At 36.4% G+C, this 27,906-nt stretch overlaps 1 protein-coding gene across 2 annotated transcripts; it reads left to right on the top strand.

The window, feature by feature from the left end:
• Nucleotides 1-417: 417 nt before the first annotated feature.
• LOC127789212 (transcription factor TGA2.3-like) lies at nucleotides 418-27,483 on the top strand. Of its 2 annotated transcripts, none has more exons than XM_052318036.1 (10): nucleotides 418-740; nucleotides 6,506-6,637; nucleotides 8,136-8,207; nucleotides 8,294-8,442; nucleotides 10,235-10,294; nucleotides 15,759-15,830; nucleotides 15,903-15,954; nucleotides 23,881-24,152; nucleotides 25,826-26,074; nucleotides 26,962-27,483. In XM_052318036.1, the coding sequence occupies exons 4-10, from the start codon at nucleotides 8,320-8,322 to the stop codon at nucleotides 27,106-27,108; spliced, it is 975 nt and encodes a 324-aa protein (XP_052173996.1). In that variant the 5' UTR covers nucleotides 418-740; nucleotides 6,506-6,637; nucleotides 8,136-8,207; nucleotides 8,294-8,319; the 3' UTR covers nucleotides 27,109-27,483. The 2 variants fall into 2 exon arrangements, with proteins under 2 accessions (XP_052173996.1, XP_052173995.1); XM_052318035.1 differs by having other exon boundaries at nucleotides 6,506-6,623.
• The last annotated feature ends 423 nt before the right edge of the window (nucleotides 27,484-27,906 follow it).

Genomic DNA, 27,906 nt, shown 5'->3' on the forward strand with positions numbered 1-27,906 from the left:
TCATACCTTATCATTGTCCCATGCAATCATAATCGTCTCACAAGACATTCCTCCTCCTAAGGGACGATCCGAAGTTTCTCACTAGGCCAATTAATCTCTTTCTCAAATAAAGACACGAACTTTTTTCAAAATAATAGTGTTTGCTCTCTTTTAGATAGTAACTTAACAATTATTTCACTACTTGTAAATCTAGTTTATTACTTGGCTCTATCTCGGCTTATGCTTCACACTTTATAAATTTTATTTATTGTATTTTTAATGACAACAAACGTTTATTTTAAAATATAAAATTAAATCATAATTATTAATTATGGCATGATAAATATTATTTAAAATATTTTAATTTCTTATTCATTACCACGCACCTAATATAAAAAGAAATGACCCTTCTTCTTACAAGGTCTGGAACTTCTTCTGCCCTCAGATTGATCAGCTTCCCTCTCCTTTACCCGCCTAAACCCCTACCGTCCACCACGCACTTCCATTGCTTTCCTTGAGAGAGAGACAGAATATATATATATTCATTCGTATATATAGAGGGAGCAGAGGAGATTCTAGATCATCTCATCTCTAATGGACGGGAACACTGCTGACTCTTCCAACGACGGCGAATCGATGCTGACTATGTCGGCTTCGTTCGAGTCTTCCCGGAAGAAGCGGCTGGCTCCGACGACGCCGACGACATCACCAAACCAATCCAGTCAGGGTTGGGCTCACACGTCTCGAGAACCATCTCCAAGGTTCCTGCTTTCCCCTTCTTTCTCTTTTTGGAAGAAAGGTGTTTTTGGGGAAAATATGTGAAATTTCTTATATTTTGAGGGCTCATGTGCAAAAATGGTTATGCATGAACTTTGTTGGATGAATCTCTAGATTGAAATTTGAACCTTTAATTAGATTTCTTTGAGCAATTGATGTGGACATTAGAATGAGGCTATCAAATTGGGACAAATATGGACAGCTTAAGTAATTTGGCAACACATTAGGGAGTTGACGTTATTATTTTCCATTCTATTTCCTGTTCGTTCATGTTTAAGATTATACAGACATTTTAACCACAGCCCGTTATATGCTCTTAAAACATAACCAATTCTGTCCACAAAAGCATTAAGTACCATCTTGTAGTGGAATTTTGTTGAACTTTATTATCATCGTGTATATATATAGTCTACTTTGAATTTTTTCTCTTCCTAATGATCTTGTTTTTCCTTAATGTTTTCTTCAATTAAAGACGTGTTTGGTATTGCTGTCTCCTGCCATGTTGCGGCTGCAGTGTTGTGTTGTAAAAGCAATATGGATAAAAAAGTATTATTTAGTAACTGAGTGTAGTATTATGTCTATTAATTTTTAAAGCAAGTAATAAGTATTTGGTTAATATTTTATTATTATACTGTAGATTTGCTGAATGACTAAAAATAGCAGTATGTCACATCCCCAAGGATATATTAGTAATACATGTCAAGTGTTTTCCTTATTAGTTGCATTTTCTGTTGTTGTTGTTAGCATTTTCAATTGTAAGCCTATAAATAGGCTTGAGTAGTTAGAGGAAGTCAACTTAATGAATGATTTGAATTCTCTCATTTTCCCTCTCCCAATTATCTTAGTTCTCTCTCATGTCTTTCTCTCTTCTTCCTTAATTATGTTCATTCTGTTCTTTCCTTCCCATCTGCCCTATCTTCCTTTAGTTCTTACCAAATTCCTTCCTAGACCCTAGGCAAATCCTAGGGTCGTAACATTTGGTATCAGAGCTATTGTTCCTCGGTGATTTTCTCTGTTGAGTAATTCTGACAATTCTTGGCGGTGAATTTTGGCCATTCTAGTTCGACTTTTGAAGTAGAAGCAGACCAGGTGATTTTCAAATGTGATTCCGACATTTTCTACTAGTTGATCCAGCGAAGTGGAGCAAAGAAATTATCGGCTAATATTGAGGCGCATCGGAGTAGCAATTTTGTGAAGTTAATTCAGCAAGTCAACAAACAGAATCGGTTCTCTGGAGACTGCTACGAGTATTGATCGAGGTGAGCAAAGGCGAATCGAAAACCACCATTTGCGTGGAAGTGGATCGAAATGGCCAGAGTGTAAGCGACTTATGGCAATTGATCGAGCATCGATTTAAATGGAGATTAAGGCATCGAAGAGAAGTCGATTGAAGCCAACAACAATTGCAACTACTTTCAATGACCAACTCAGATCAAGTAGGAAGAGGAGTTATGTAGTGGAAGTTGCTTCCGAAGCGAGACAGTGGACGGTGATTGGGTGGCAACTCCGTTGGGGAATTTGATTCGCATTGATCGGGGTAGAAAGAAACTAGTTGCATGGCGGAACTAAACTCGAATTTGAATGGAGAAGCCGAGCAAAGCAAACGTCGATCGGAAGTGAATCGGATTTGAAAGGCGAAGCTGAGGCACGACTGAAGCAGAGCCTGGGGCGATTCAAGAATGCAAGGGAATCCCAAGCAAAGGTCAGTGATTGGGTGAGACTGGGGTGATCCTTGAATCACTTTGATTTCGGCAAACTCGTTGCATGTGGTTGAGACGAGAAGGCAGACGCGGTCGGGAGCGGAAATTCAGATCTTTGTTGCTGCTTGTGAGTTAAGCGAATCAAGATAGGGATGATCGAGGCTGCTTCGTGAGGTTCCAATGATGGAATTCTGGTGAAGTTGGAAGCTGCGAGTAGGCGAACTTGAAGGCCACACAAATTCAATCCTCGATTGCTGAAGTGAGGTTGAGGCGAGAAGGAAGTTGCGGTCGACGAAACTGAGAGTCGGCGGCTTGAATTTTGAACTCAAACTCAGAGGGAAGACGATTGTTCGTTGGATAGAACTCAGATGGACATTGGCTGAGACATACATTCTTAGGTGAATTGCAAAAGCTTGCCAATTCTTGAAAGCTGATCGAAGTTGTTTAGATCAGCGATTTTAGGAAATAAGTGCGTAATAGAATTGTGGTTTCAGAGTTGCACAGCGGAAGTGTTGGTTTCAGAAGTTGTGAATAGATTTTCGAAGCTGATTAGAACAAGTTGTCTTCTGAAATTACCCAGAGCAAGCAGATTGTTTGAAGGGTAATTAATTTGGAGGCTATCAACAGCAACTAAAGGTTGATTCAGATCTAGGCTACTGCTTGGGCAATGTCTGAGGCGGATTCATGTTGCTGAATTGGAAGTAGCAATTGCATTGGCTTGGGTTGCTGAATTTTAGTACCAGAATAAATTTCCAAAGAGATCCTTAAAAGCTAAGCAAGAAGTTGTTGCAGCAGTGAATTTTCAAGGAATTGAATGGAGGAGATGGCTGAAGGACCAAGTGCTGCAACAAAGATTGATGGGATTGAGGAGTTCAACAAATTAAGGCATGAGGGATTGGTGATAGATTATCGAGTTAGATTTGAAGAATTAAGGTCCTTGATGTTGATTTTGCAACCTACCTTAACGGAGAGGTACTTCGTTTCCAATTTTATTAGTGGGCTGAGAGATGAACTAAGGTCAATGATCAAGATGATGATGCCTGCAACTGTGAACCGTGAAATAGGCGGCTGAGAAGGCAAGGTTCCAGGAACACGCCTTGGAAGCCATTTTTAGAAAGCATGAGCTGTAGCCTAATAATTCTACTGAGAGCAGTCAATTGATTGAAGAAGCTTCTAAGGCTGCAAATCATGTCGAGCATGAACTTGAAGAAAAATTGGACTTGGGCCGGCCAATTGTAACTAAAGACATTGGCAAGGAAGAGAGATCGGACAAGGATATCGGAGGGCATCACTGCTTATATTTGCTGGAGGTTGATGTAGTAGCACTGGAAGAGGAGGATTATGACAGCGATAGCATCCTTGCAGCTAAGGAAGAGTATGAGGCTGATAAGGTCCTAAGAATAAGGATGATAGCTGCAAGGAATGAGGAAAAACCTGAGTTGGATTGAGCAATTCAGGCTGCCAAGGAAGTAATGGTAATTGCTGAAGAAGCTATCGAGGTTCTACCAGAGGAAAAATCTGCTAAAAGTGAGCTTTTGGTGTGCACCAACAATCAGGAGGTAAAAGATACTCCAATTGAGGATACCTCTACTAAAGATGGGGAAGGAGAAGATGCTGGGAAAATGGTGGAGGAGTTTTTTGTGGAGAGAAACGAGACTCTTGCTACTTTGCTTGTTCATATTTTTGTGGGAGGGTGGCAGCATCGAATCAAGTTTTGGCCTGCAAAGTAGTTCAAATTACTCTCTACTGTTGGAGAGGATAGGGTGGAAGGCGTAACCAGTCAACTGGAATTAATTTTGAGAGCAACAAGGAATGGGTGGATGGCTGAAATAGGTGTTGTAACAAATCATAGTACTGTTGTTTTTGGAGAAAAAGACATGGAAAGATAAAAGAAAAGGAGGATACAAGATAAGCATAAGAAAAGACAAAGAAGAAACCAGATTGTTAAGGTTGGAATTGGCTGAGGAATGGGGTCAACAACTGTCAATTCTTGAGGACAAGAATTGTTTGAAGGGGTGGGGATTGTCACGACCCCCAAGGAACTCCAAGGATATATTAGTAATACATGTCAAGTGTTTTCCTTATTAGTTGCATTTTCTGTTGTTGTTGTTAGCATTTTCAATTGCAAGCCTATAAATAGGCTTGAGTAGTTAGAGGAAGTCTACTTAATAAATGATTTGAATTCTCTCATTTTCTCTCTCCCAATTCTCCTAGTTCTGTCTCCTGTCTTTCTCTCTTCTTCCTCAATCATGTCCATTTTGTTCTTTCCTTCTCATCTGCCCTATCTTTCTTTAGTTCTTACCAAATTCCTTCCTAGACCCTAGGCAAATCCTAGGGTCGTAACACAATAGTATTTTAAGAAGGTATTTTTAAAAAATACTTTATATTAAGTCTTTGTTTGTTTGGGCACGAAATATTTTACCTATGTTTTGGTGTTTAGATTGAAATATATTTTTAACCAAAAAATATTTTCCATCAAAATGCAAAAGATACTTGCCTGGAAAATTTTTGTAAGCCATTTTTTTTTGTTTTGAGGGCAAAACTAAATTCTTCTATTTTGAAAATAAATCAGACATATACTCATAAAACATCGTTAGATCTTCAAGTGTTTGGTTTTTTTTTTATAAAAAATATTTTTTTACATAAAATATTTTATTCTAAAGTAAAATAATTTTTATGAAATAATATATTAAACATATTGTTTAAAGATAAAAAAATTTTAACCAAAAATAGATTTTCTCAAAAATTATATAAGATATATTGTTTTAACATATGTTTTATACACAAATGCAAAACTGGCATTGGTATACATTTGAAGATAGATTTAAAAAAAAAAAAAAACAAAGATTATATATGCAAAACATCTTTGTATAAAAATTATTTTCCAATATAATCATTTTGCATTGAAAAAAAACTAAAATTATTTATAATATCCAAAGTAATGTTTTAAAATTATAAACTTTAAAGTGTTTGTATGATAACTAAACAAAATAATAGAAAAAGTTGTTATTTATTATACAAAAGTTAATAATTAATATTCATCTTTCTTCTCAGGATACGTTTCTACTCTCATCAAATCAAATGCAATTGTGTGCTTTTAAATAGTGTGTCCCATTATAAGCTGTTGTGTTTTTAATCTAAAACGGGGAATTCTTTGCTCCTGATTTAAAGTAGATCAACCTACTTTTTTTGATGTTTGAATTGTGCTGTAAAAGCAAAGTAGTTCTCAACCTAGCACTTTTTTTTTTTTGAAATTTTTAGTAAAAAGTAAATACTTTAAAAATGCAAACATATTTAATAGGCCCTAAGTTCATGCTCCAAACCAAAAATGTCAAGAGCACTCAATGTTGAGGCTGCTGCCACTCTTTCTCTCTCTTGGCACTAAATGCCAAAACTACACTCTCTTCGAGGCGGCTCTGTTGCGTTCTTCGATAAGAGGAACTTTACAGCGTAAAGATTGTGTGCTTGTTGTGAATTAGCCTTGGAGTAGCTCGGTTAGAGAGAACTGGCCCTGGAGCGCGCAAGTCAGAGAGAATTGGTTTCTATCTTCAAAATTTGTAAGGGTTTCGGTTTTATCTTCTGGGTATTCCTTGATTTGTATGAAATTTGAGTTTGAGCTGTGACGAGTGGAATATTTGTGTAATCTTAGATGAACTAAGAGTATCTTCTCATGATTTTAATTCTGTTGATTGTACCGTGCTGGAGAGTGGTTGGATTTGGCAAACCCAAGGATATTTCTGCTTGTTGTGTATAAATTGATATGGTCTAGTTTATTTAATTGATTCTGAAGGTCTGCTATGCTTTTGAACGCTGATGGATAGTGCTTGTTGTCTATTTACGAAAGTTTTTATTTATTCTTATGAAATTCTGCAATTTTGAACACTGATGGAATGATTGGTGTTAAAAAGAGAAATTTTGTTTCTGACTTTGTCAGTCTCGTAGTTCCTGATTTAGAAACTTCTGGGCTATCCTTTGTTTATTTATCAGTGTCATGTATATAGTTTTTTCTTTTTTTAAGGGGCTTAAGCAATTCTGTTTTCTGGTTCCAGATCTAGGTAGTGGTAACAATGATGATTGTTAATGGGTAGCAGAACAAGGCTGAAGGCTGGTGCAGAAGATCAATCTAGTGTTTCAGCTTTGATGCAGAGCTTCTTTCTTCAGATGCAGGTTTGACATTCCAAGTAAAACTTTCTGTCCTGTGCTAGTGATCAGAGGTTTCCTGTTAATTTGCCTCATGCTGTAATAACAATATAACATAATCTTGTCCGTGATTGACTGCCATCTTGTTAGGCCTATTATTTGTTTGAACTACTTCCATAGTTATTTTTTTATGACTACAATACCGTGGTTATCATCATGTCATGTACTGGATAAGCAAATCAAGAGCAGCTTACCATTCATACTGAGGTAATATGCGTGAATTACTTGAAATTGAAGTAAGAAACTACTGATGTGTATTTTTCTCAACGTTTGGCCTGACCAGTTCAATTGGGAAAACTGGGGACTGGCCGGTTTTCTTGAAGAACTGGCAGTTGACCAGGACGTGGTGGAACCGGCCCGATTCAACTGCTTAAAACAATACAACAATGAGAAAGAGAGAGGGGCAAAGACTGGAACATGAGATTTGGGATCTTTTAGAAATCATGGTTTCACAGAGAGAGAGAGAGAGAAGGGGGGGGGGGGGGGGAGGATGTAGGGATTCTTGGTACAACACAAACAGGTCATGAACACTGGAAGCCCACCAAAAAAATCTCATCATTGGGTGAAAGGCATGAGACAAGTGGGAGAAGAAGAAATTGGAGTAAAGAAGAGAAAATATGTGAGATAAGACCAAAATCCAAAGGAAACATCATTATCTGCAAAAGTCCAATCAAATTTAAAATGAGACAAACCTACAGTGCACACACTGCCTAATACTAGAGGTACTGATCTTTCAAATTCAAACGACTTAAAATTCCATAGAAATAAATCATTTAATTCTACTAAATTCAATATTTTAACTTTAAATCGGTTTTATTATCTGAAAGTTATAAGCTGATGATAATAATAAAATCTTATTATAGTTATGCATATTTTTAATAATATGTTATTAATTAGATATTTGTGTAACTAAATATTATAACTAGTTTTATATATCTCTATTTTTTAAGACCTAGAATTAACAAATAAATTTGTGATGATAAGTGTTTTAAACTTTTAAATATTATATATTTACTTTTTAAATAAAATACATTCTGGTTTGACCATTGACCTTTGATCCTTGAGCCTCTTCCCTTTCTGGTTCAATACCCCAGTCCAGTTACCAAAATCGCTCAGTGTGCAAATTGAACAGCCTGAAGTCCTCATTGATGGGTTATTATTCCTAAATTTTTAGTGCAGGTATCCTGATTTGGGATGTTGAACGGTTTGTGGTGTGAAAATGCAGTATTGCTGCTCTGCATTGTTCAGCAGTCACTATTCAACAATAGTTTTATTGATTCAATTGTGAACTTTTACTCGCATGTTTCTCTTTTAATCTGCGGTTTGAAGCTTGCAAATTTTGATTTGTTTTTGCATAAGTTATTGACAAAGTAAATTTCTTTTCTTCTTATTACCATTTATTGTGTTTTTTCTTTTTTGGGTGTTTCTTTCATATTTCTGACTCAATACTATTTGATTGGCCAATTCATTGTCTTTTAGACTCTGTTTCCCAGCAACCAAATTCAAGTAGTTCAATAGGAGGCTCCTATTCCCATTTGGCATATCAGTAAGGTGAAGTAACTTGTACTCCTTGTCGCCTTGATTTTGTTTTAACTGAGATTATAAGTTTATTCACATTGTGTTCTTGTGTCTTTCAGATATCCAGTCCCTTGTTTCCTTCAATATGGATTTAGCTGCTACTAATGCGGGGCGTCAGGCATCACAACAGCAAACAATGCAACAGCCAAACATAGGTTCTGGTTCTACCAGTCATCGCAATAACGCTGGGCGCTCAAATACAGCAGATGTGAGTCCTTGAACTGGTACCTCAACAAGTGTGGATGCATATAAAAATCTTGTGTGATATATCTTACATCAATATGCTCAAAGTCATGCTTCTGATAATCTTTTTCTTTCTTTCGTTCTTTTTTTGGTTATAGTGAATAAGAATTTAGTCCACCCTGCCCTTCTTTTTTTCTTTGTTTGGTCAAAAGATAACTATTAATCTGTGCTTGAAAGTGCAAGGGTTCAAGTTATACTTTTGATTTGCATAAAACGTTTCATTTGATATCTGTTTATTTGTTGGCTCTGGTTTCTTACAAAAGCAACAAATATACTGGCAGTTGTAGGATGAGAACAACATAAGTTAATAAATTAAGGCCTTAGCCTTAGCAGGAATATTAGCTGGTAGGAAAAGGTCAAACATTTGTTGAACAGTTCGATGCGGAACAGCAAAAACATTGCAGAAAATTGAAGAGGAAGAGAAGTGATATAAGAAGAAGAAGAAGCAGCTTAAGAAAGAGAGTGAGAACCGAGAGAGACTGTCTAGAGATAGAAAATCAACAGATTTCTGTATTCAGTATCAAAAGCAATAATTTTTGAATACATCATACGCCTATTTATGGGCTCAAATCCCATCCTAATTAAAACATAATTGGCCTAACTATAATTATCTCAACAAATAAATGAAAGATAAAGTAGAATCTTAAACCTAAATTCTAAAATTCAAATTCAAACATTAAAGTTTTATAATCCTTATTCCTTACCAATCTCCTCTTTGTTCTAAAAATTGTCATCCTAGAGTTTTGCGTTGGTGGTTGATCAATACAAAAGATTGTGCTGATGGTTCCAGAGGGTTCTTCCCCGTTCTGGAGGAGTGATGTTGGTCAATATTTCCTGTTGCAGTGCTTGAAAAGGTGAGGGACAGTCTTAGTGAAGCTGTTGCTTTGAGGGAGAGGTTTGTGCTGGGAACAAGTGTTAGTAAAAGTGTAGCTGGTGAAAACAGTTTCAGTTCTTTCATGGTAGTAGTGCAACATTCTTCAAGCAGTTAGGATAATTCAGCATTACTTGTAAATTCTCTTTCTTGCTCTTACTACCCATTCTTGGTGTTGTGATGACTGGGTTGCTAATTGTGATGGCCATTGATGAAAACTTAGGCAAACTGATAAAACTGATGGAGTGTCATGGATCATTGTTTGGTCCAATATCACAATTTGATGTGAAATGGAAAAAAGATTACGGAAAGTTGAAGAGAAAGGGAATAGATGAAGAAGAAGAAGCATAAGAAAGAAAGAAACAAGTGAGAGAGAAAAGAGGCAATATGCAGAGATAAGGTCTAAAAATCTAGAACCTAAATGCTAAAATTCAAATTTAAACATTAAAATTTAATAATCCTATTCCTTATCACAGTGACTGATATTTTCTTAACATTTTGAGGATTGTGGGTGCTTCAGTAACAAAACTTTGAGCTTAGTTCACCTATTTCTCTGTTTGTGAACACACCCTTTGTAGATTATATCATTTTTCTAATCACCAGCACTTGAATTCTGATTTCCATGTGTGTTAATTTATTTATGCTCAGTATAAAAAAAAAAACTCTTCATTTTCTGGAAGACCTGGACCGTGGTATATTGTAGTTCTGAATTGATTTCTAGTAATCCCTTGTTGCGGTTTGAAATGGTTAGCCTGATGCTATAGTTGCCTCTGATTCAAGTTGCAGATCGGATAAAAATGTTGCACAAATTCCATACATTCCGATGAGTTTATTTAACTGCTTTGTCTAATTGTTCCAATTTCTTTGTCCATAATGCTTGTACCAGGCATTAAGGAGGCTTGCGCAGAATCGTGAAGCTGCTAGAAGAAGTCGATTGAGGAAAAAGGTGCGTTCTCTCAATTATAGAAGTTTTAATATTTTATGAAAAATAAAAGGAATGTTGGAAGCTTAATGAAACAAATGTACTTCCATGCTTTCATTGATCTGAGAGATGCACCATATACACACACAACCCCTTGAAAATTCTCTAAAATACAAGAATAGATTACAACAATTTAGATAACAACATATTCCATATTAGAATTCATTTGAACTAAGACTTCCTTATTTGGTTTTGGAACAACTTTATCCTTCCCTTCCTTTATCTTCTTAGTTTGAACTTTTCCAATCTTTTCTCATATTAATCCCATCTCCTTATCTCCTTATCTACCTGTTTACAACTTGGAATTATTTCTCCTTTTTCCTTTATCTTCTCCAACACTTCCCCTCAAGCTAGTGAATAGATATCCATCATTCCCAACTTGCCTCGAATGGATTCAAATCCTTGCTTCTGCATTGCCTTTATAAGAATATCTACCTCTTGAAACTCAGTAGGAATATAAGTAAGACTTATATCTCCTCTATCAATCTCTTGCTTGACAAAATGTCGGTCAATTCTTACATGTTTCATCCGGTCATATTGTACCAGATTATTTACAATACTTATTGCCAACTTACTATCACTATAGAGCCTCTTTGGAGAGGATACAAGTATGTTTAGGTCCTTCATCAATTTTTCCACCCAAATCACCTCACATATGCCTTGAGCAATAGCTTTGTATTATGCTTCTAAATTGCTACGAGCCACTACTGGTTGCTTCTCCATGTAACCAAATTACCTCATAATTTAATGCAATATCCTGATGTAGATCTGCTATCCTCAATGGAACCAGTCCAATCTGCATCTACATATCCACTAATCCCCTTGTCTTGAGTCTTCTTAAATAAAAGTCATTTCCCAAGTGTTTTTTTGAGATACCTAAGGATGTGATGTGCTGCCTCAAGATGTTTTTTTGTAGGTGAATGCATGAACTGACTAATTATGCTTACAACATATGCAATGTCAGGACATGTGAGTGATAAATAGATTGGCTTACCTACTAGGCGTTGATATCTTCCCTTATCCATTCGGTATTCTCCTTTGCTGTCTTCTTTATTCTTCCAATTGGGTTCTAGTGGAGTACTGGTAGGTTTACACCTAAGTTTGTCAATTTCCTTCAGCAAATCTATCGTGTACTTCCTCTGGAATATGAAAATTCCTTCTTTGCATTTAGACACTTCCATTCCAAGGAAATATCTCAATTCTCCTAAGTCTTTTACTTAAAATGCGGTCATTTGTTTCTCCTTGAGATTTTCAATTTCCAGGATGTTATCTCCTATGATGATAATGTCATCCACATACACAATGAGGATTGTTCTCCTCCCATCTGGTTCGAGTTTTACAAATAGGGTATGGTTCGTCTGCCCTTGTTTGTATCCTAGCTTGGTTAGAGTGTTACTAAACCATTTGAACCATGCCCTAGGGGACTACTTAAGACCATATGGTGATTTCTTCAATTTACATACCTTCCCCTTTGTGTTCCCTGTCTCAAAATCCAAGGGTATCCTCATATAAATCTCTTCTTCTAGTTCCCCATTCAAGAAAGCATTCCTGATATCAGCTGGTGCAATTTTCTATCCAGATTGACAACTAATGAGAGTAATACCCAGATAGAATTAAGCTTAGCTACCCGAGGCAAAGTCTCCTCATAATTAAGTCTTTGGGTTTTTGTAAACCCTTGGGCTACTAGTCTAGCATTGTACCTGTCAATGCTTCCATTTGACTTATACTTACTATAAAAACCCATTTGTTGCCAACAATTTTCTTTCCATCAAGTAGCCTCACAATATCCCGAGTTCCATTGGCTTCTAAAGCTTGCATCTCATCCATAACTACTGCCTCCCATTTCTCATCCTGTAATGCATGATATGTATCTCTAGGAATCACAATATCATCAATGCTAATAGTAAAAGCCTTGAATTGAGGAGATAGATTTGAATACCCCAAATAATTTGAAATAAAGTGTTTGGTACATGATCTCACCCTTTTCCTTAGTGCTATTGGGATATCTAGATCATCCAATCTGTTAGATCTCATCCTTTCCACCTCACCATCATCTTCCATAGTTCTAGTATCCGGTCATATCTCTGGATTAGACAATAGGTCTGGCTGAGGATTACGAGGCCTTATAGAATACACCAAGGATGGTTTGTCAGAAGTTGGATCATCTTGGATTTGGTTTTTCTGATCTCCCCCTGGATTAGGCACTAAGTTTTGGGTAGGAGGAACTGGTTTAGTAGGAGAAGCTGATTCAGTAGTAAGAGGTGGTTTAGGAGCAAAAATCATAGAGGGTAGGGAAGTAAGAGGAGAGATAAGAGGTGAACTCATAGGTAGAGATATGGTGGACTCCCAATATTCCTTTACAATAGGTGTGCCCTCCTATAGAGGAATAGGGGAGAAAAATGGTTGATGCTCAAGGAAGGATACATCACAAGACAATAAAGTGTCGTGTAGAAGGACTGTAGTATTTATACCCTTGTTGAGTGGGAGAATGACCAACCATTATGCATTTGAGAGCTTTAGGTTCAAGTTTGGATTGAGAAGGTTGGTACTTTTATACAAAAACAATACACCCGAAAACCTTTGGGGAAAGAGGATTTAGGACTCGAGTATGATGAGGATAGAAGTCAAGAAAGACACTTAGGGGAGTTCTAAATGCAAGGACCTCGGAGGGAAGTCGATTAATAAGATATGAGGCTATAAGAATTGCTTCTCCCCAGTAAGCATTAGGCATTGAATTAGTAAACATGATAGCCATTGCAGTCTCAAGAAGATGACAGTTTTTTCTTTCTGTTATCCCATTTTATTGAGAGTTGTAAGGGCATGAACTTTGTTGAATAATTTTGTGCTTAGTTAGATAATGATTAAAGTCATTGGAAAATATTCCTGGCCATTATTTGGACGTAAAACATGGATGGAGGATTGAAAGACATTTTTTATCATTTGATGAAACCTTTTGAAAACAATATAGGCTTCAGATTTGTCTTTCATTAAGAACACCTAGCTAACCCTTGTATGGTCATTTATAAATGTGATGAACCAATGAGTGTTAGTTAAGTTAGGAGTCCTTGTTGGGTCCCAAATATCACTATGAACCAAATAAAATGGCTTTGAAGGCTTATATTTATAAGTTGGACGTGAACTTTTGGTTTGTTTAGCAAGGATATATTGTTCACAGTGAAAAAAATGGCTCCTTTTATTAATAAAAAAGAAGGATACAGAACTTTAAGATAATTGAAACTAGGATGCCCTAAACGTTGGTGTCATAACATAATCTCATAATCTGAAATAGTAGACAAGGAGGATCAAATATGTGACCTAGATCCAAGAGAATGACCAACCCCTGAGATATAATAGAGACCTCCTTTCTCCTCAGCAGTGCCAATCATCTTCCCTAAAGATAGGTCTTGAAATTCACAACAAGAAGGGAAAAATGTCACCAAACAACTCCTGTCTTTAGTTAGTTTACTTACTTATAGTAAGTTACATTTCAAATCAGGTACATATAATACCAATTTCAGAATTAAGCTTGCCACATTGGCTGTCCCTTTCCTTCGAGCCATAGATGTAGTACCATCAGCCATTGAGATAGTTATACCCTGATCACAAGGTTCATAGGTTGACAACACCTTGAGTGAATCGATCATGCGATCTGAAGCACTTGTGTCTATTATCCAATAGTCTATAGGGAATTTAAATGAGATTAGGGAGTGTCTAGATATACCTTGTTTAGCCAAGGACACTGCCAAATTAGGATTTTTTGTGGTCTCAGGTTTGATCACCTTAGTTTGGCTCAACAATTATTGTAAAACTTCCAACTGATCTGTCGATAAAGTTAGGTTGGTTGATTTTCCAGTCTCAACTTCTACCCTATATGCTGCTCGATTCGCCTTCCTCTGATTCTTAGGCTTCTAATTTGCTAGTTTTCTATGGATTTTCCAACAAGTTTCCCTGGTGTGATATGGCTTATTATAGTGGTCACGTCATTGTTTATCTTTCTGGGACTCTCCTCTAGATGTGTTAGGTGTTTTCATCCTTGAAGAGACTAGGGCTGATGTTTGTGTGTATGCATCAAAATCGGAAGTTCCTGATGAAGTTAGCATTACCTTCTTCATGCTTTCTTCTCGCCCGACTCATGCAAAAACTTCCCTTATTGATGGAAAAGCTTTAGTTCTAAGTAGTCAGGCTCTAACTTCATCAAGGCTGCATAGGAAGTCAAAACACTCTCTCCTTTTCTATCATCTTGTCATACTTTCTTCCATCTTCAGAACACTCCCAAGTGATTTCATAAAATAGGGCCATCTTCTACCACAATTCTATTAGAGTGTTGTAATATTCAATAACAGAATTAGTACCTTGCCTTGTTGTCCGAATGTTAGATCGAATCTGAAAACATTGGGTAGTGTTTTCCATGTTTGAATATATTTCTTGTATAGCTTCCCAAATTTCCTGGGTTGTCTTGTAGAACAAGTAAGTTCTTCCAATCTTTGGCTCCATAGAATTAACCAACCAGGCCATGACAATAGAGTTTTTTGCCTCCCAAATGCCATAGGTTGTTGAGTCTGTGTTGGGCTTAGAAACTGCACCTGTCAAATAACCAGCCTTTCCTTTTCCTCGAACTGCTAGCAAAATTGATTGGGACGATTCTCGAAAATTGGTTCCATTCAATTTATGCTGAGTAATCTAGAGGGAATGGCTATCAAGAGCCATTAGAGTGGCTGGAACTTGTGTATTCCTAGTTGGAGGAGGTATGGTGGTAGATGTTTCACTAGCTGATTGAGTGTATCTAAAGGAATCTATAGGTCATAGGGAAGAAATGAACGTCTGCCACAAGAGCGTGGCTTTGATACCACGAAAAATAAAAGGAATGTTGGAAGCTTAATGAAACAAATGTACTTCTATACTTTCATTGATCCGAGAGATGCACTATATATACACACTCCCCCCTAGAAATTCTCTAAAATACAGGAATAGATTACAACAATTTAGTTAACAACATATTCCATATTAGAGTTCATTTGAACTAGGACTTCCTTATCTGGTTTTGGAACAGCTTTATCCTTCCTTTCCTTTATCTTCTTAGTTCGAACTTTTCCAATCTTTTCTCATATTAATCTCATCTCCTTATCTACCCGTTTACAGCTTGAAATTATTTCTCCTTTTTCCTTTATCTTCTCCAACACTTTAGTTCTAAATGTCATTTGTAATTGACAAATGCATATCAGTGATTATGTGTTGGATGCACTGCCTCATAAATTTATCTGTTATGGTATAACAGTTATAGCCGACCCCACATAGTGGGATAAAGGCTTGTTATGTAGTTGTTGTACAGTATAAAGGTTATAATTGTATTTGTAACATTGTGCATGCTTGCATTAAATATGAATCTTTTTATTTTTTCCTTTAAATTTTTTCTCCCTTGTTTCTGTAGGCCTATGTAAAACATCTGGAGAATAGTCAACAGAGGTTGATCGAGCTTGAGCAGCAACAAGCCCACCGACAGGTTTTAATCTTTTCGGTGGATGAAATACATGTGCATCAATTTTGTTTGCCTGCTAATTCTTCTTTTACTCAGGGGATATTTATTTCAAGCCGTGGAGATCTGTCCCATGTAGTGAGTGGAAATGGTATCCATACTTTTGCCCTACCACTTGATTCCTTGTTTTCAATTTTTACTCCAAAGCAAGCTGAATATGATAGCAAAATATTTTGATAGTTGATACTGTGCATTGAATTCTTGATTTGCTTCTAGCAGTTTGTCAAATGGACATCACTCACGACAGTTATAGAAGTTTAATATGCATATTTGCTGGTATTTGGAATGGTATATAGAGAACTTACAGTATATGGTTGGGGAATTTGTTACTGAAACCTATCTTGCCAATTAGATTTGATGCAGCTACACATGCTTTCGAATGTGAAATGTGCTTTGCTTTGTCATCTTTACTTGGGTCATTCAATGAAGTGTTCAGCTTGAGCCTTTTGCTTAGACATCCTTGGAGCTTGTTGATTAGCTTGTTCACGCCAATTTGGATGCATTTAGATGAATATGGTTGTTTAGCAAGATCTAGAAGTTTAGTCTCCATAATAATGGTAAGCGTAATGTTGATTTAAGGGCCAATACCAATTCACACTTAAAATATGTAACATGTCTGATACAAGTCTGGAGTATAAAAAGATTGAATGCCAGACGTACTGTTTATAGGTTATTGTTCTCTTGACCTCGTCTTCTTTTCAAAATGTTATTTATGTTGCTATTCTAGCTTTCTTCCTATTCTTTAGAAACATGGCAGTCTCCTCCTCTGGTTATCAGCACTTTGTCTCATTCTGAATATTTTTTGGGTAATGGGCTATATCCATTTGAATGATGTTTTCCATAATCATTGTACTTGTGTCAATATTTAGAGTTGTCTCTTACTAATTAAATTTTTGACTTGTAACTTCAAAGGGGTTGGACTTTATCGTACATGTTGATTTATTCTTTGAATATACATCATATTCGAGGTGGACAGAGCACATCAAAGAAGGGGCACCTTGGTCTATGTTATTTGCAGATAATATTGTTTAATGGATGAGACAAAAGGAGGTGTGAATGTTATGTTTAAATTGTGGAGGGACACCTTAGAATCAAATGAATTTGAGTAAGCTGAGAATTGAATATCTGGATGTAAGTTTAGTAACATTAGAAGTGTGTGATATCATGGGAAGACATGAGGATCAAGTCATTCATAAAAATAATCAATTTTGGTATCTTAGATCACTTGTTAAGAAAAGGGAGATTATTGAGGATTTTACTCACATAATCAAAGTAAAATCATTAAACTAGAGAAGTGTCTTTTTTTATTGTAAAATGCATTTAAAACTAAAAGATATATTCTATTGGATGTCTATAAGATTATCTCTTTGTTGTATTGTGTTAAAAAGGATTATGATATTTTGATTATGATGTTTATATTAACTAACTATATATACTTAGATGATTTGTATATATTTTTAGAATATATTGTTTCCTTACATTAGAATAGGATGCATGTATATAAGTCCTTGTACACCTCATTTATGAAAAATTCAATTTTACATTTCTTATTTTACATGGTATCAAGGCACTATAAAAAAAAAAAGAAAAGAAAGGAAAAGAAAGGGGGAGAAAACTCTTAACCCTAGTTTTAGTCAGCTGTTGCTGTCAATTTTTGACATCAGCACCTTCATTCATCATCATTGTTGCCGACACTATCCACCTCTAGTCACCTTCTAGGCTTCCTTCCAACACCAATGACCCCCAAGCGACTATTCTTTAGATATTGCTTCCCTTTTGATCTTGATTTTCTTAGATCTTGTTGTGCATCTCCTTTGTGCGACTCTGTAGATCATGTTGTTAGCTCTGTTTGTCAGTTATCTCATCCATCAATGACCCTCAAGTGACACGTCCTTTCATCAGTGATTTAAGTTGTGTGAGATGCGACCCAGTTCAACGTGATTCAGATCCCTTTTTGTGCAACTCTCATATCTGGAATATGAGTTCTTGGATTTGAACTTTCTTACGCATTTTTCATCTAGTTGCATTGTATCTTTGTTGTTCTAGACCAAGATTTTAGGAACACTATAAGATGTTTCGTGTTTACATTGGAAACTTTGAGGCCCATGTATCACTAAGCGAGAGCTAGAAGATTAATTTTGGGTATTTGGTTTTACACACAATGTTTGGGTTGCAAGGAGGCCACCAGGATATGCTTTCATCGAATTCGATGTCCATAGGGATGCACAAAATGCAATTTGTAAATTGAATTGGGAGAATGGGTGAAGAGTTGAGATATCGCACAACTCTATAAGTGGTGGTGGTTGTTGTGGCAATGGACATGGTCATACCCAAGCAACTAAAACAACCCCTAGTAGATCTCCTTAATGACTATCTCAAGTGTGGAGTATGCTCGATTCCTTTAGTTTTGAGCAGCACAGCGTGACCCTTCATCTATAACATCTTTTGCTCAAACTAGTAACCCCACTACTTGTTTACACAACCCTCTTCTCTCGGTCCATGGTTTTTTTTCTTTGGCGTTACTAACCACATGTCTAGTAACAATTCTCTACTCTCTCATATCCTAAGTTTGGGGTCTTTACTGCTGTTGCACTAGTTGATGATTCTCAAGCATTAGTCAAGGGTATTGAGAGTGTTAAACCCTGTCTACTTTGCCCTTTAATTTATCACAATATCCCTTTAATTTACTTTTTGTTAATCAAGTCACTCTAATCTTAATTATACCATAACCTTTTTATTTGATTTTGTCTTTGTTTAGGATCAAAAGAGAAGATGACTATTGGCACAAGGCATGAGTCTCTCTTCATTTGCTCCATTTGTGGCATGCACTACTATGACTTCATCCCTAGAAGTACATTGTGGCTCAGGGCCCCTATCTCTATCTAGTCTAAGGAAGATGATTTAGTTTGTCTAGTCTCCCTACCTTAGAGTGTGAGTCATGTCAACTTCAGAAACATAGTCGTAGTTCATTCTCAAGTTGAGTTAATAAACATGTAAGTTCTCCCTTTTTAGTTGTTCATTCCAATGTTTGGGGTCCTAATTGTGTTCCTTTAAAACAAGGACTTCGTTATTTTGTCATCTTTATTGATGATTTTTCACAAACTACCTAGGTATATCCAATAAAAAATTGTGCAGAATTATTTTCCATCTTCACCACCTTTTATGCTAAAATTTACACTCAACTTGATGTGCCAGTTCTTGTTCTTCGTAGTGATAATGCACTTGAATACTTGTCTGCACCTTTTGAATCTTACACAGGATCCTTCACTAATCTTCTTGTTCGAGAACCCCACAACAATCAATATAGAGTCCCTGAAAGGAAGAATCATCATTTAAAAAGAAATTGCACACACTCTACTTCTTTATATGCATGTCCCTCTCCATTATTGGGATGATGTTTTAACAGTGTGCTATTTGATTAATTGGATGTCTTCATTTGTCCTTACAACTAGGTTCCTTACTCTGTTCTTTTTCCTAAGGCTAACATATACTCCCTAACTCATATATTCGAATGTACATGCTTTATCCATCACCTTGCTCCAGGTCTCAATAAGTTATCTACCCTATCTCTCAAATATATTTTTCTTGGTTATTCCCATCTTCAAAAGAGGTATCGATGCTATTCTCCTGAGTTAGCTCGATACTTTTCTCTGCCAATGTTATCTTTTTTGAGTCATTCCCTTATTTTTCTCCATCATTTGAGTTGTTTGAATCGGTGTTGACTAGTTTAGGTTTGCTTACCCTCTTTCTTGATCTTCCATCTTCTACTCCACTTTCATTTTCCTCTTGCCTGATCACCCCAATCTTTAGACTTATCAATGTCCTCCTTAGCATGTGGACCCACCAACTGAGCTTGTAGTAGACAGACAATGGAGCAACTTGTTGATTCATCCTATGTGTTGGTTGAGCTTCCTTCCTCTAGTTTGTCTCCCTCATCTCATGATCTTGATTTGCCTTTTGATCTTTGTAAGGTTCTTGTTCGATATACTACTCATCATCCCATTTCAATTTTGTTAGTTATCGTTCTTTATCTCCTGGATATATTGCTTTTGTCTCTTCTTTATCTTCTATATCTATTGCTAAGATTGTTGCAAGTGCCCTTTCTCAAGGTCGCAAGATTCTACAATTACATTCCAATGGGACTTGGGACTTAGTACCTCTCCCTCAAGGTAAGTTTATTGTTGGGTGTCGTCAGTTTATACTATCAAGGTTTGTCTAAATAGCTAGGTTGATTGCCTTAAAGCTCGCCTTGGTGGTAAAGGGTACACTCAAACTTTTGGCCTTGATTGGGGGGACACTTTCTCTCCTGTTGCTAAGATCTCCTCTATTTAATTATTTTTGTCTCTTGTTGTCATATCTCATTGACCTCCTCATCAGTTAGATATCTAGAATCCTTTTCTCCATGGTGCCTTAGAAGAGAAGGTTTATATGGTGCAACCTCCTAGTATCGTTGCTCAAGGAGTCTGCAATGGTGTCATCTTTGCAAATTCTTATATAGCCTAAAACAATTTCCTCGGGTTTGGTTTAGTAGATTTAGTCAAGTTGTCTGGAGTTCGAGTTAACTCGAAGCAAGGCTGATCATTCAGTCTTTTATTGCTCCAAATCAAGTTGTCACATTCCTTTGGTGGCATGTGTTAGTGATATAGTTATTACAGGGGATGGTGTTGGTATCTGAGTTGAAGACACATGCCTCTGACAACAATTTCAAGGATTTGGGTCAATTGACATATTTTCTAGGTATTGAGATGGCACCGTTCAAAGCAAGGCATCTATATTTCTCAAAGAAAATTTACTCTGAATATGCTAGAAGAGATAGAGATGTTTGGATGCAAAGTAGTCAATACCCCTATGAATCCAAATATCAAATTGTTATTGGGACATGGGAGACCTATTTCTAACCTTGGGCACCATTGTCAGTTGGTTGGCAAACTTAACTACCACACAATCACCCTTGAAGATATTGCATTCATGTAGTGTGATAAGTCAATTTCAAAATTCACTTTGTGACAGTCATTTGGGACAAAGTAATTTGCATCCTTAGCCACTTAAATGTTGTTCTCACTCCCTCCTCTACGGGTTGTGTAACTGGTCGTGAACCCTAAGAAAAGACTTAAAGTTCATTAAACTTAAAAAAAAAACCCATAATCTCTAATATCCTCTAGATTTACATAACTGAAATAAATCAAAAGTAATTGAAAATAAGACTTTCTAAACTGAGTCCATTGACATCCCCCATGCCCCCCATGTCTAGTCTTGCTAATCCTTTTCACTTGAAAATATTTTAGGGAGAGTGGTGAGATTGAAGTCCAGTGAAGGTTACCCTTGCATAATGGATCAATATCCAAAATAAAGGATTTTATATACATATAAAAAATAATTTAAATTCAAAGTTTCACCAATATTCCCATGTAATAACATGTATCACCAATAAAAATTACATCATATCAAATGGTATAGCTAGTAATTTTTCACGATATATAAAATGTCATTTATTCAAGGGAACTACAATAATATTCAATAATCAATTCAAATTGCAATAAATATCTTAATGTGCAGTATAGCCTTAGATCCAATCATTGTACAAGGGGACCTAATAATTTCCCCTAGGATCTACTACCCAGTGGAGCACAACTAGAATACATCATTCCATCTCCTTCTATTAAGAAACTAAAATTCCTATGGCATGGTATAGGTAGTCGAATTTTAGTAGCCAAAGTAGCCCTTGGACTTCCCTAATGGTTCCAACTTATTATCACATACTAACACCATTGATAATCTTTTCGAAACAATTTTTACAACTACTAATGCTCAATTTGTTTTCAAATCAACATGTATCAAGTAGCAAAATTGAGAACATATATTGTGTCAAAACAATTTTCAATCCTGCATAGGAATAATTTTCAAAACATCCTAGTGCAGAAATAGCTAGTCACCTGACCCCTTCATAGAGAAGAGAAGATCCACAATATAATCCACAAATATCCAGTGACCTTGCTTCTTACTGATTCCTTTAGCTCAAAGTTTGATGATGTAATCCTCTAAGCTTGTATTTATATGCTTATTAGGGTTCATCCAATTCCTCTTTGGTTTTGGATTCGATTTCTTCTTTTGTTTCTAATTCTTCAATTAATCATAATCTTTATCGACTCCTAATCAGATGATACACAGTTTTTTTTTTTTTTTTTCTAATTTATCTTCAATATTCACATCACCAATCCTAATCCCTTTTCAAAGAATTGGTTTGTTTCCAAATTGGACAAGTAATCCCTCTTCAACAAGGAATTGATTTGTTTCCAATTCTTTAATAAATCCTAATTTATAACTTGAATCCTAGTCCCTCCACAATTATAACAATCAATATCATCTGAAATTTCCCTCCTATTTATCTCTTTCGAAAAATTCAGGTGTTATAGGTGCCCCTAACCAAGGTGTGTTGTATCAAGGTTATTGCCATAGTCAGTTTGTGGATATATAGATGCTGTTTGGCAATATCTCCTAGTGATAGATGATCCATATTTGGATATTGTGTATTTGTTGATGGCAACTTGGTCTCTTAAAAGAGTAAGAAACAAAATGTTATCGCCCTATCTAGTGTAGAGGCTGAATATTGGGCAATGGCTCTAACCACATGTGAGTTGATATGGTTGAAACAATTGGTTGAGGAGTTTCGTGTCATTCAGATCAAGTTTATGAAGTTGATTTGTGACAATTTAGTTGCAATGCATATTGCTTCTAATCTGGTGTTCCATGAAAGAACCAAACATATTGAGATTAACTGTCATTTTGTTGGGGGAGAAGTTGTTCTCTCGAGAAATTGCCACATCATTTGTGGGTTCTCATGATCAGTTAGCTTACTTGTTCACTAGGCCGCTTAGAGATCCTTGTTAGCTACATATGCATCAAGCTTGGCATGATCAACATTTGTGTTCCAGCTTGAGGTGGAGCATGAATGTTTAGAACCTATCTTTAGAATATATAGATGATTTGTATATTAAGTAACTATATATTTAGATGATTTGTATATATTGAGTATTATCTTTAAAATATATAATTTCCTTACATTTGAACAGGATGCATGTATACAAGTCCTTGGACACCTCATTTATGAAATACAATTTTACATTTTCTTATTTTACATATGGCATGGATGTTGGGCAGTTTATCAATAATATATGCAAAATATAAGCCTAACTAAGATGGGGATGCTATGGTGGACGTGCAGCCATATGAGAAAACAGAATCGGAAATGAGATTACCTGTAATAAGATAGAAGTGATTACGAGAAGACAGAATTGAAAATGAGATTACTTGTAATAAGATAGGATTGATTAAGATGGTTTAGACATGTGAGAAGAAGATCAATAAACAAATTTGTGAAATCAGTTGGTGGAATTGAAGAACCATGTAGCAAAAGAGGTAGAAGATTTGTATATATTTTTTCTGTAAAAAATAAATAAATCATATTTGGTATGAGTGTATTTTTTTGGTCATCTAAAATTAAAAAAAAAAAAAGAGGGGGGGGGGGGGGGGTAAAAGAAGACCAAAATATTTAGTAAAAAAACCCCTGCACAAAACCCCTAGACAAGACTTGAAATATTATGGCCTTACAGAAAATTATCGTAAATAGAGATTATTAGAAAGTTAGAATTCATCTAACTGATCCCTATTATTGGGATTAAGTTTTATGATGATGATGACACATTGGTCAAGTTGGGCATGGCAGAAGGGGTAAGGGTTGAAGGTAATGTTTGGAACGAATAGGGTCAAATGTTACCTCATGATGGGATTTACCATGCACTTTAAATATCTGGAGTACCATGCTTTTGTTTTCTTTGTTATGGAATTCATCTTCTGGGTTTTGCACGATCTCATCACAAAAGTGACCAGACATGCAAGTCTCTCTTGTAATGTCCTTTGTTTTTTTAATTCTTCGGTCAGTGGTGCTATTTCTATCAACATATTTACAGGAACGGGCATTAATGGAAAAGTCAACATTGTGCATTGCATGTTTCTGTAGGTACCTTGCCCTTTGATTTTGAATATGCCCTGTGGTTGGACGAGCACAATAGGCAGATAAATGTGCTTAGAACAGCAATTAATTCACAGGCTGGTGACACTGAAGTTCAGACTATGGTGGACAAGGTCATTGCCCATTTTGAAGATGTTTTCAAGCTGAAGGGCAATGCTGCAAAAGCCGATGTCTTTCACATCTTGTCAGGAATGTGGCAAACCCCTGCAGAGCGGTGTTTTATGTGGATTGGTGGCTTCCGCTCATCTGAAATTCTGAAGGTGTGATTCTTGATGGATCCGTTGATTTTATGTACTTGAATTTTATCCATCAACAAGCTCCAGGGCTTTAGGAAATATTATTATTATTATTATTTTACTAAAATAGTCCTTTGGCTGGATTTTTACGCATGCTTGTGACACGCACTTTAGAATAATAAGGTCTAGCTTACATAACCCTTCTAATTTAGTTTCTAGTTTTAGCAACTCTTGTCCTCTATTCTCCATTACATTTTTCTATAAAAAGTAAATGTGTTGGGACTTACACATCTGAGGAATTCATAGCTGTTGTCTTTTTGTTAATGTTGTCAATCCTTATTTTGAAATTTTAGATTATGTGATGCGTGCAGATATCAATACTCCAAAAGGTTTTGTGATTCATATACCTAAAAATTAATATTAACAGTGTGTTGTGTTCTAATGAACTGAGCTATGAAAGTGATTGTTGAACTGGACAACTATGACAACAATCACAAGCTATAATCCTAATAGGCAAGGTCAACTACATGAATTCTGGACCTCCAACCATCTCTATCCATGGTCACATCCCTATAAGACCAGTATATCTTATATTTTTGTTTTAAGGGTTTTCTACTAGTTTTCTTTGGTCATCTTCTCTCTATTTTGCTGCAAACTTCCTCCATCTTGTGCACTCACTTCATAGGTGTGTCTTCTTTTGACATGTCCAAGGCATCTTGATTGTATCTCATGCATCTTATCTTCAATAGGCATGATCCCAACTGTATTAAATATGATCTTGTTTTTTATTTTGTCTTCTCTTTTCTGGTTGCGTATCCATAGCATCCTCATTTTATGTTACGTTTATATTTTGCACATATTGATACTTAATTGCCCAACATTCTGAGTCGTACAAAAAGGTGATCGTGTAGCTAGGAAAAGTTTAGTAAAAGTTATACCAGGTGTCATGTTCAATGGACATGTTGAGGTATTCTAACAATTTTTCAGTGGGATTATTTCTGAGGATTTCATGTTTGTTTTAAAACGTAAACCTTGTAACTGATAGGTTCTGTAGTTGCCTAGAATATACTATCCCATTGGTGAATACAAAGTCCCTGATTTTTGGGGGTAATATATCGTCATCGTCATGATGACCAATTGTTTAAAATGGGCGTTCATTTTGACTGTATACCGAAGCTTCTTTTTCTCCCATAGTATTTTTGTGTTAACTGATTTAGACTCAAAGGTATTGTTTAGGAGGTGACGGAAGGGATCTTTAAAGGATCAAGAATTTATATGTATCCTAGTGTTTGGTGATAGGTCTAACCTCAAGTTTCTTGTCCTCTTCTGAAATAGGTGAAAATGCACGGGACTAAATTGAAGTTACTAGTCTTATTGATTGTCTTGTGATGATTTCCCAAATTGGTTAGGTATTGGAATGGTAAAGGATAATTTAATCCTTCTGACTAGCCTTAAAACCAGTGCCTTTTGTTTTTTGTCATGAATGTTCCTCACCAGAGAATTGTATTTTGTGAACCTGTGACAACAAAGCATTTGAACTGTTGCAAGTTTCCTTAATGTAGTTAACCCTAAATGTAAAAAACATTTGAAAAATAATTACACATCTTCAACTCTATTGTAGTTTTCCTTTTTGCTCTTTTTATTTGTTTCATCATTCAACTCATTTGTCTTATTGGTTGTGTAAAATGTCACCACAGCTCGTGAAGAATCAAGTAGAGCCTTTGACTGAACAACAGGTAATGGGAATCTACAACTTGCAGCAATATGCGCGACGGGCTGAAGATGCTCTCTCTCAGGAGATGGAAGCATTCCTGCAAACTGTGGCAGAGACACTGATGAATGGTTATGCTGGTTTATCGGGGTCATCAGAAAATATGGCTAATTACATGGGTCAAATGGCGATGGCCATGGGAAAGTTAGGAACACTTCATGGTTATGTCCGCCAGGTAACATCCTTTTATCATTTTCTTGTATACTTTTCTGCTCTTTTATGGTTACTGTTCTTTACTTGATTGGTAGAAAGCTTACGATGTTCGTGACAACTTGGAACTCCAATTGTATAGTCTCCAAGTTCCTCTTTTTTTTTTGCTTCCCCTTTTATTTTCATTTGGTATATCATCACAAGCTTGTTTGCCTTCAATAATGCAATTTTTCTCTTTGTTCAGTTATACTGTGTAACCTTTTGATTCAGCTGGGCCACTGAATCTGCCTCAAAGTCTATTCTTTTGCAAATTATGTTTAGTATCAACATTGGTTGTGAAAAACAGCATATCAAGCTGTAATGTCATTAGGTGAGGTCAGCTATATGGATTCTCACTTGCTAATCATCTCTATCCATGACCATATCTTCTTCATTACATTGCTTGTGCAAACCTGTTAAATGTTGAAACCTTTCTTCTGATGCCATTCTTTAATTGATTATTTTGTAATAGATATTTGTTTATAGGATATTGTAGTCTGCTAGCGTTTGAGCATTATGTTGGATGTGCTCCTTTCACTTCAGCCAAGTGTTTAGTCTGACAGAGTTGAACTTAATTGAGTTTGCCTTAAGTGAAGGGTGAGCAACCAAAAGAGGGTCTATGGATTCCTGCTGGGGAAGCACCTCCTTCCATTGTTTAGCAAAAGGATTTAGGCATGGTGGTGCTCAACTGAAATGCGTTCTCTTCATTTTTATTTTTTGACCAGATTGTAGTAGTAACGCATAAGCCCTTCCCACCTTTTTCATGCGTAAATGCACCCTAATACTGGGCTACTTGGTTAGTATCTTAACCTTTCCTACTAATAAGACTGAAGTTTCTCATAATGTCAATTTCTCTTTTTTTGGAATTGCCAGGCTGATGGTGTGCGCCAGCAGGCACTGCAACGCTTGCACCGGCTACTGACGGCCAGACAATCAGCTCGTGCGCTTTTCGCTATGAATGACTATTTCAACCGTCTTCGAGCCCTTAGTTCTCTTTGGCTTGCCCGGCCTCGAGGGTGATCAACCGATGCATCCCTGTTTATGCTACCATCCTGGTTAGCACTCAAAATGAACTCCAACTTTCAGTTGAATCCTGGACCAAACTCTATAATCCCGCCAAGAGGGTGCCATCGAGCACCCATTGGTATCTGGGGATACTGTTTTTAAGACATTTTGGTTGCTTGATATCAGTTACTGTCAATCTGGTGTGTGGATTGTGCAGGGATCTACCTGCCTTTTGTCCCTGTTGTTAACAGGTGGTATGGTTTGTTGTTTGCGAGAGTGACAATGACGATGTGTGTGTACTGTGTGAGGATCTGGCTTTTGTGAACTGATGGGTGTGGTTTGCTGTTTGTGAGAGACAACAATAATATATATATGTGTGTATTGTGTGAAGGATCTTGCCTCTGGTGTTGTGTTTTGTCCAATTTCGCAGATGAAAACTTGCAGGCGGTTTAGTTGGGGCAATGGGCTGAATGATGCATCATGCAGGTGAAGAATTTAAGGGAGAAAATGCATTCAGTGCACTCTATAGGGGTGCAAAGTATACTTAATTTCTGCTTTTGTCTCACTTTTTGAGTCTGCATGTGCGAATGTGACATTAACGAACAGTACTTTCTGCTTCAAACCCATCTGCAGACTGCAATTATGATCCCTCCACAATATTAGAAGTGCCCTTTTTTTCTCTGATGCAACCATATCTCTCCCTCCTTTAAGAGGAGGTGAGGTTAGTGCAACTTCTCTCAAGATAAAGGAATTGTTTCTTGGAATTATCGTTCTTGTGCGGTTTTTCATCGTTTATGCTCTCGATTTTAGTAG

Source organism: Diospyros lotus, chromosome 13 (genome assembly GCF_014633365.1).
Source record: "Diospyros lotus cultivar Yz01 chromosome 13, ASM1463336v1, whole genome shotgun sequence".
Lineage (NCBI taxonomy): Eukaryota > Viridiplantae > Streptophyta > Magnoliopsida > Ericales > Ebenaceae > Diospyros > Diospyros lotus.

What these genes read in the sequence shown, in the direction of transcription:
- LOC127789212 (XM_052318036.1), top strand. Translation starts at nt 8,320, where the DNA reads ATGGATTTAGCTGCTACTAATGCGGGGCGTCAGGCATCACAACAGCAA. An exon ending in CCATGTAGTGAGTGGAAATG is followed by an intron (nt 15,955 to 23,880) that starts GTATCCATACTT and finishes ATGTTTCTGTAG; the next exon opens with GTACCTTGCCCTTTGATTTT. An exon ending in GCTCATCTGAAATTCTGAAG is followed by an intron (nt 24,153 to 25,825) that starts GTGTGATTCTTG and finishes ATGTCACCACAG; the next exon opens with CTCGTGAAGAATCAAGTAGA.